The sequence below is a fragment of the Pterocles gutturalis genome, unplaced genomic scaffold (genome assembly GCF_000699245.1).
Source record: "Pterocles gutturalis isolate BGI_N339 unplaced genomic scaffold, ASM69924v1 scaffold8404, whole genome shotgun sequence".
NCBI classification, from domain to species: domain Eukaryota; kingdom Metazoa; phylum Chordata; class Aves; order Pterocliformes; family Pteroclidae; genus Pterocles; species Pterocles gutturalis.
The window spans coordinates 2,046-10,096 of record NW_010133147.1 but is presented as its reverse complement, the minus strand read 5'-3'; the positions used below and the strand labels follow the sequence as shown (position 1 = coordinate 10,096).

At 53.8% G+C, this 8,051-nt stretch overlaps 1 protein-coding gene across 1 annotated transcript; it reads left to right on the top strand.

Moving 5' to 3' along the window:
- The first annotated feature begins 762 nt into the window (after positions 1 to 762).
- LOC104467361 (Krueppel-like factor 5) lies at positions 763 to 8,035 on the top strand. The gene is made up of 3 exons (XM_010081112.1): positions 763 to 1,668; positions 4,450 to 4,509; positions 7,857 to 8,035. Exons 1-3 carry the CDS (start codon positions 777 to 779, stop codon positions 8,033 to 8,035), a joined length of 1,131 nt encoding a protein of 376 aa, XP_010079414.1. The 5' UTR covers positions 763 to 776.
- Positions 8,036 to 8,051: the final 16 nt, after the last annotated feature.

The following is an 8,051-nucleotide window of genomic DNA, read 5'->3' as shown; positions in this document are numbered from 1 at the left end:
TTAAAGATTTCATCCTAGAATATTCTCAGTTAATGAAAGATACTGTCCTAGAAAAAAATGCAACATATCTCAGGCTGTTGAGTTTAAAGGAGACCAGAGCCAGCATGGCTAAGGTGGGCTGCAGATCCAACATGCCCAAAGCGTGAGGCTGACTGGAGCAGAGTTGCTGATTTCATCCCATTTATCATAGAATCACAGAATGGTTAGTGTTGGAAAGGACCTTAAAGACCATCAAGTTCCACCCCCTGCCATGGGCAGGGACACCTCCCACCAGCCCAGGTTGCCCAAAGCCTCATCCAGCCTGGCCTTGAACCCCTCCAGGGATGGGGCATCCACAGCTTCTCTGGGCAACCTGGGCCACTGCCTCACCCCCTACACAGGAAAACATTTCTTCCTCAGATCTAATCAATATCTAATAATTTCTAGTGTTACATTCTCTTGTTTGTGTGACTAAAGCTGTGTACCTAAAGTGTGGCTCTTATCAGGCTATATTTCTCTCGTAACTGCACCCTCTGCCTGGTGTCCCCTTTGCTATCAGTGCAGACAGGTAGGAGGGGAGTGGGACAGAGGACAGTGATTCACTCCTGGGGCGTCTGGGGCTGAGTCAGAGACTGGAGCTAAAGCACCACAGCCTGTGACTCCTGGGCTGTTCTTGCTGCTCTCTCCATTTTCCTGCTAGTTAAGTACTCCTTGAATGTTGGACTCCCCCCACCAGTGTGTCCAGGTCACTTCACAAGTTCTCTTGTCTGTATTTTTTGCCACAGGCACGGTCTGAAATGGATAAGTACCTCTCAAGCGAGGTGCCCCCCATCCCGATGATACCAGACAAGAAGTACCGCCGGGAGAGCGCCTCGGTGGTGGATGAGTTCTTCTCCACAGACAAGCCCACTTCTACGCCGTACAGCGTGAACATCAACGTGATTCTGCCGGACACGACGCACCTGCGCACTGGACTTTACCGACCGCCCAAACCCATGACGCCATTCCCACAGATCAAAACGGAGCCTGGCACCAGCTTTGCCCAGCCCTGCTCCTCTGCCTCCGGCTCCACGCAGACCCTGCCCGACTTCACCAGCGTCTTCAGCATGCCCCAGTCGGTGGCAGTGAACAACATCTTCATCAAGCAGGAGATGCCCTCTGAGATCCCCTTATCCACCCATCCGCAGCCACCCCAGCTTTACCAGATGCCTCTTGGCAACGGAACCGCTGACATCACCACTCTGACGTCATCCTCCAACAGCACCACAGCCATCAACAGCCTCAGTGGTGTCACCATGTCCACAGGCAGCACCATGTCCAGCGTGGTGCACAGGCCTCTCCATCCAGGAGGGCCGGTGAAGCAGTACCCGCATGTCTCCCAGGGACAGGGAAACTTCAACATCTCAGGGCAGTTCTACGCTGTTCCAGGGGTGAACCTGCCCCCTTCGCCCCCCAACTCACAGCCTGGCAGCCCAGAAAATCAGCCCGAGCTCATCAACACCATCTCCCCCCCACCATCCTATGAAGCCACTTTTGGACTGAAGTTGGTCCAGTCGTCCCAGGTCCCCCCAGTCCCCAATGGCCTTGGGACCCTCTCCCAAGGGCACGTTGTCATGCAGCCCCCCAAATACAACAGGCGCAACAACCCTGAGCTGGAGAAAAGGCGAATCCATCACTGCGATTACCCAGGTATGCTCATGGGTGATGTACTGGCTTGGCTTTGGAGGCGGGGGGGTCTCTTCTTGACACACTGAGGCTGGGGGCTGCCTTGGGCCTCCGCAGGAGTTTAATCCAAAATCACTTTGTCTGTCTGCATGATGAAGGGAGCTACGGAGCTGTCTGGAAAGCCCCAGGGAAGGTGGGTTCCTGCCACCACCAAGGGAGTAGAAGAGGTTGATCCTGCCTGTGCTAGCTGATGCCTTTTTCCCCCCTTCCCTTTACCTCTTTGCACTCTGGGAAAAGCAAGGCTGTCTCTGGGAGGCAGAGAGCTCCTGCAAAGCACCGGGATGCTCCTGGAAATCTGCTGCCTTAGCTGCCCATTCCTCTCCGGTCTTGCCTAACCTCGAGCAGCCACATGCTCTCTGCAGGTGAAGCCATCCTGACTTTCTCCCTTTCTCCCTGACCTTTCCTTTCCCACTCTCCCATAACGAGTGGCAAACCATCGAGTAATTTCCACGAGCAGCCTTTACGGTTTCACTCTGTAGCCTCAATTCTCTTCTTCCAGAGAGGCAATGAGCTGAATATCTCTGTGTCGTATCCTTCGGCGGCTTCACATGCTGCATCAGGATGGTGTGGGAAGGCATTTCGGGGTGATGCTCAGCCCAGAGCTGAGGCTGGTCCCTGTGTGTCACCTCAGTGCATGAGTGTGTCCAGCTAAAGCCCTGGGATGCAGGGCAGGAGATCTCGCAGGGTTTCCTGCACTGTGCAGAGAGCTCGTGGGACCCACAGCTCCAAACTCTCATTCAGAGGAGAGAAGCAATCGTGTCCTTGGCGAGAAACCCCAGTGAAACCAGTGTGAGGGCTTGAAAATCACCAGTCCTTGTGCAGAGACACACACCTCCCACTTCCTGGGCCGAGCCCCAGCCATCGAGCTGTTGGGGATTAGCAAACAGTTTTCCCATGGAGGTGTGTGAGCTGAGGAAAGTAATTTCCTAACTGCCTCCTGCGAGATTTATGTGCTCTTTCCGTGGCACGGAGTGGCTGTAGTAGGTCAGCCCCGAGGCCCGTCTAGCCCAGATCCTGTCTCCAGCTGTGACTCGAGGAAATCTGTAAGAATAGGACTTAGGGCATGTTTAGAGAGATCTTTCTGTGCTGACACCTTCCCACCCTCTGGCAACCTGCAGGTTAGGGACTTTCTGAGCCAGAAGCTGCACCCATGTTCTTGTGGTTAACAGCTTGTGCTGATTTTTTTTCCCTTCTGCTGGTCGCTGTGGGAGAGAGATTAAAGGTGTGAGCAGACCACTGCTCTGAGCCAGACCCCTGCCCTCTCGTCAGAACTGCTCACCGCAAGAGCCTCATGCTGCAGGATGCGGTACCAAGGCAAAGCTCGCCTGTTTGCAGCAGGATTTTGGCCCGCATAGGAAGGCAGGAATCCATCTGTGGTGCAAAAAACAAAAAACCCCACAACCTGCGCTGAATAAACACTATGTGGCTTGATAGTGTGTACGTGCAGAGACAGCAGAGGGGCTTCTCCTTGTCCTTCATGCTGAGGTTCAGCTGGAGGTGAAACCCGTCAGGCCTGATGGCAGGGGCAGGAGGTCTCGGTGCCGTGTCTGCGTGCGACAGGAGGCATGCCAACCTCACACCGGGAACTGGAGGAACAGGGGAGACCTGTTCGCAAAGCCCTGATCCGCGTTTCCAGGTGGTGGCCCCAGCACTTTTTCCTCCGCGTGCTCGTGGGGAAACGAAGCTCGGCCGTGCCATTGCTCTGGCTCCTCTGTGCTGCTCCCTCGGGGTTTGGAAACCGCTCTGGGTGCTCGGCGGGCTTCGTTTCCGTGCCCAGCGGGGAGGCAGTCCTTGGGCTCATGGGTACTCATCTCTCTCCCGAGTGTCAGGGACCTCTGAGACTTCAGAGCATCAGAAGCAAAAGTGAAGGGGGTCAGCAGCCCTTATCCCTCCTCCCATGGGGAGGCGAAGAGCTGATCTTGTGCACGAGTCGACTTTAGGCTGTGTGGAAACACTGGAATGAAAAACAGGACTGTGTTGCTTATGCAAGTCATAAAAATTCAAATTTATATTTTAATATACTTGTCAAAACACAAGGAAGCAGGGCCATAAAGGCAGCATGAGAAGCTTTTCTAAGCTTTATCTAACTGAAATGAGGAACTAGCAATGATTCATTTTGAGACGCCTGTTGTTGAAACCTTTGCCAAGGCCACGGTCTTTCTGTTAAGAGCCTTTCTTTGATTAAACCTGTAGTTGCTGATCTTCTGAAAAAAAACCCTTCCCACTGGCTTTGCTCTGGATCCTGAAAGCCAAGCTGTGGGTCCGCAGCATACCTGCTGTTTCCTGCTTCCTGCAACATTTTCCCCACATCTGCTGGGGCTGGAGCTATTGGAACATCTTTCCTCCAGCCTTGCAGCAGTGATATCATCTGGAATCCAGAAAGACAAACGTCAGCGCAAGGCTAGCAGCTAACGGCGGTGAATTTAATGTTTTCATCCTGCCTTGAAGTCCTGGTTGCGGAACGGGGATTTGAAAGTCTGTGTCTGACTCTCCCCCCTCTCTGCGATTCCCAGCGCAATGCCCATGGGTGTCAGGACTGCGTGTTGTAAAGGTCTGTCTGTCTTGGGGAACAAATGCTCTTTAGTTACTGCGGAAACAAACCAGGTGTAGCCAGGCTTATTTGCGTGCTGTTACAGGGTGCTTTTCAGGCCTGCTCTGTCCCTAACCTCAGATGGAAATGTTCCGGGTTTGTTGGAGCAAGAGCCCCTTTCTCACGGGGAAATTGTGTCTTTTCTGTTTCTGCAGGTTGCTCCAAAGTTTATACCAAGAGCTCCCACCTGAAGGCACATCAGAGGACTCACACAGGTAGGAGCAGCACATCGTCAGGAAACTCTGCCAGCCTCCACTCCTCACCCTGCGCCTGTTAATGGCGCTGATTATATAGCCTGCTTGATTACCTTAATCTAGAGCGGTTATTGGGGTAAGGAGCACAGTTGAGTCTATTGATGTGTTAAAAAAAAGTCCAGTGGTTGCACTGGTTTATAGCGACTGTGTGCTGCTGTGTGCGCTTGCCTTCCAGAGGGGTGGTCTAGAATTTAGGAGAACTCTTGGGGGCTCTGGACTCGATGGATTGGGAGGTGGAGGTGCCCCCAAACCTCTGTCACACTGAGCTCTTCCTTTGAGATCTCCCAAAGCCAGGTCTGATCCTGCTTGGCCTACAGAAAGATGGTGTAAAGGCATGTGGTGCATATAGGTGACCTCGGAGGAGACCAGGGCTGTCTCTTTTGTGCCAAGTGTCCTTGTGGTTCCCGAGGAAAGGAAGGAACCCCTCGTAGCTCCTTCCACTTGTGCCCAGTGCTTGTCCCCTGAGCCCCTGCCAGGGGCGTATCACTGGAGCTGCCAAATACGCAAACACCAAAGGGCTGAGAATACACGAGAGGAGGGCTCAGAATCGGTGACAGAAGGGCTGAGCCCTCATTCCCCAGAGCAAAGGTGCCGTGAGCTGCCCTGGCTGGTGTAACCAGGGTCATAGCGCAGAGGAGCTCCCACCATAGCCAGCTTCCCGGGGTGAAGCTAGCTCCGTGGCACTTGTGCATTCAAGCACAGGTCTCCTCATTAAGGCATTTATTATACCTGAAACGTTATCAGATCCCCAGGTAGTCCAGGAACCATCAGTGCCCTCATAAATCTCTTTTATAGAAGGGCTGATCTTTACTGAAAGCAATTAAGCTGGCCCAGAGTTCACTTTTCTTTTTTATTAACAACGAACAAAACCCATCCTGAGGCTGGGAATCAGTTCTTGCACTTGGCTCTGTTCCGTTTTCGTCTTATCAGCCCTTCGAACAAGCCAGCAAAGAATTTTTCTTTGTGCATGAGGTACAATATTTTTTTGGCAGGGCCTGGGTAGGAGCAGGCTGGAGAACAACACGGAAGGGGTGGAAGAAAGGAACAGGAAAGACATTGTCCCAGCTCCCAGAGCTGGCTGGTGATAAGCATTTGTCACAACAGCAGTCTGTGTTCAGGGCTACGCCAGGGCTCTGGCTTTCAAATGAAATATCTCTTTTCCCTTTCCGTTTGGAGCATGGGTCTCAGCTCAGTGCCCAGAGACGCGACCCATTTGAGACATGCACTGTCCGTACATGTCACAAGATAAAGGTGTATCCAGGCCAACTGGGGTGGTTTTTGAACCCAGTGAAATGCGATCATTTTTCCAGGTTTCCCAGTAACCGGGCTGGAAATCCAAGTGCATCCGCCTCCTTCCCCTTCTCTTGCTGTAAGAGGGAAAGGCAGAGAGGTGAAGGAGGATGCGACCTGAGTAGTCAAGAAAACTGGTGGTGGTGTGGGACGGGTAAAAAAGACAGGAATCCAAACCAGAGAGCCATAGGCAGGCAGGCTCAGGGTGTCTGCATCTGGTTTTGAAGTCTCATGTTTTACTTTTGAGGCGAGCACAGCACCGGAGCTGCACCGGCAGGTCCCGTCCCAACTCCTGCCAGCTCAGTATGCTCGACACCGCTTCAGCTCCATCACTTGAAGGGTTAATAACGCCCTTCCTCTCCATTCCTCGCCTGATGGGAGCTGGGCTGAGAAGTACCTGATCTCCAAGATCTTTTCTTGTGGTTTGCCCGTTGCTATGGGCTGGGCCATATTCATCTCCTGGAGACACCATTCATTTCCTGGGTGCCATTGTGAGATTAAATATATAACCCGGGGGCTGCTCCCCCGCCTCCCCGGGCGCTGGGAATGCCAGTTTGGGTCCTTTGTTTGAGCTTGCCCTGCCGTGCTGTCCTGGGAGATGGAGCCAGCTCGTGGCACAATGGAAAGCATTTTATTTCTATCCTGGAGATCAACCTGTTATTGTTTGAAACTAAAGGGCCTTGGTAGGGGTGACCCAGCCAGGTGACCCGCCTGGGACAATGTCTGGGGCTGCGCAATGCAGATCCCGCCTTTGTCTTACAGCACGCTAACGCAAACCCTGAGATCCCCCAGCGTGCCGTAAAACGGCCGCTTGTAAATTGACTTTAAGTGCTGTATTTACCCGAGCCATAAAAAAATCCACCTCTCTCCTCCCAGGGTGCAGAGCCCCGGGGGCTTTTTGGGGAGCAGGATGTGCCCTGTCTCCTCCAGATCTGCGCCTCTGTGCTTTCATATTTTGTCCGGTGTGTGCACGACACCGTAGATCTTGCTGTTGTCGAAGTGTTTTCTGTCTCCCAGCCAAACCCGCCGCCTGCCTAGCGCCCAGGCTGCGGGGCGGACCGGCCCGTTCAGCGGGAGACGTGTCGGAGCACGACACGCATGCCTGTGCGTGCACGCTGCGTGCGTACGTGCATCCGTGCCGCGATGGTGCGCTCGGCAATTGGCCGATGAAACGGTAAATATTTGAGGTCGGGAAAGTCAGCACATTTCTCTGAACTCTGCCTGCTTGTTCAGGCTGTTAAGAGCGAGGGCTAATATTTGAGAGCACCACACCCACGCAGGGAGAGGGCTGCAGCCAGAGTTCAGCTCTACAACCTGGGCACGCAGGGGAGTTGGAAGCAGCCACGGGCTTTTCCAGCCCGGTTCCCAGCTGGCTGAGAGGTTGCACAATTTAATTTATTTCAGTTTGGGAATAGGTGTGGATGGGCAGGAGGCAGGGGGGGGAGAGGGCAGAGGCATTACATCACCCAGATGCTCTGAGGAAAACATCATGTTTTGTGTACAGAGAGCTGCCAGGGCTAGTGTTAGATGGTGGTTTCAAAGATGCGAGGCTTTGAGGAAAATTTCTGTGGTTTAACCCCCTGCTTCCTCCTGATGCCTCCCCAAACCTGTATGAGCAGGAAGACCTTCCGTAGGAATTTTTGGCTTTTTACTTAAAGAACTCAGAAAAAAGTTTTAGCCAGAAATGCTCCAAAATCCGACAGGAACTTGACCAGCACTAGAAACCAAGCCTAGAAAGCAAAGCAGGGGGGGCACACGGGCAAGTCCTGGTTACTGCAGCTCGACAAGTGGTGGTCCCATGGTGGCTACGGACCGTGGACAGCCAGTGACCCCTGGTAGTGTGACACATCAGCGTGACCACGAGCCCTGGTGTGCCGTGGGGCAGCCCCGGGTGCCCTCTGGGGTATCCCAAGGGGGACGGACACCCCTGAGAGGACGCGGTGGGGGTTTGGGAGGCTGGGCAGATGCGGGTCTGCGTCGGTTTTTGAATGCCTGTGACCTGTGGCTCTTCCCTGCAGGCGAGAAGCCCTATAAATGCACGTGGGAAGGCTGCGACTGGCGCTTTGCCCGCTCCGACGAGCTGACCCGGCACTACCGAAAGCACACGGGCGCCAAACCCTTCAAGTGCCTCGCCTGCGGCCGGTGCTTCTCCCGCTCCGACCATCTGGCTCTCCACATGAAGCGGCACCAGAACTAGGAGCCGCCTACGTTCG

Bases quoted from the DNA above. Each gene is read 5' to 3' on its own strand.
- LOC104467361 (XM_010081112.1), top strand. From the start codon at position 777: ATGGATAAGTACCTCTCAAGCGAGGTGCCCCCCATCCCGATGATACCA. The intron at 1,669-4,449 runs GTATGCTCATGG...CTGTTTCTGCAG, and splicing joins CCATCACTGCGATTACCCAG to GTTGCTCCAAAGTTTATACC. The intron at 4,510-7,856 runs GTAGGAGCAGCA...TCTTCCCTGCAG, and splicing joins ACATCAGAGGACTCACACAG to GCGAGAAGCCCTATAAATGC.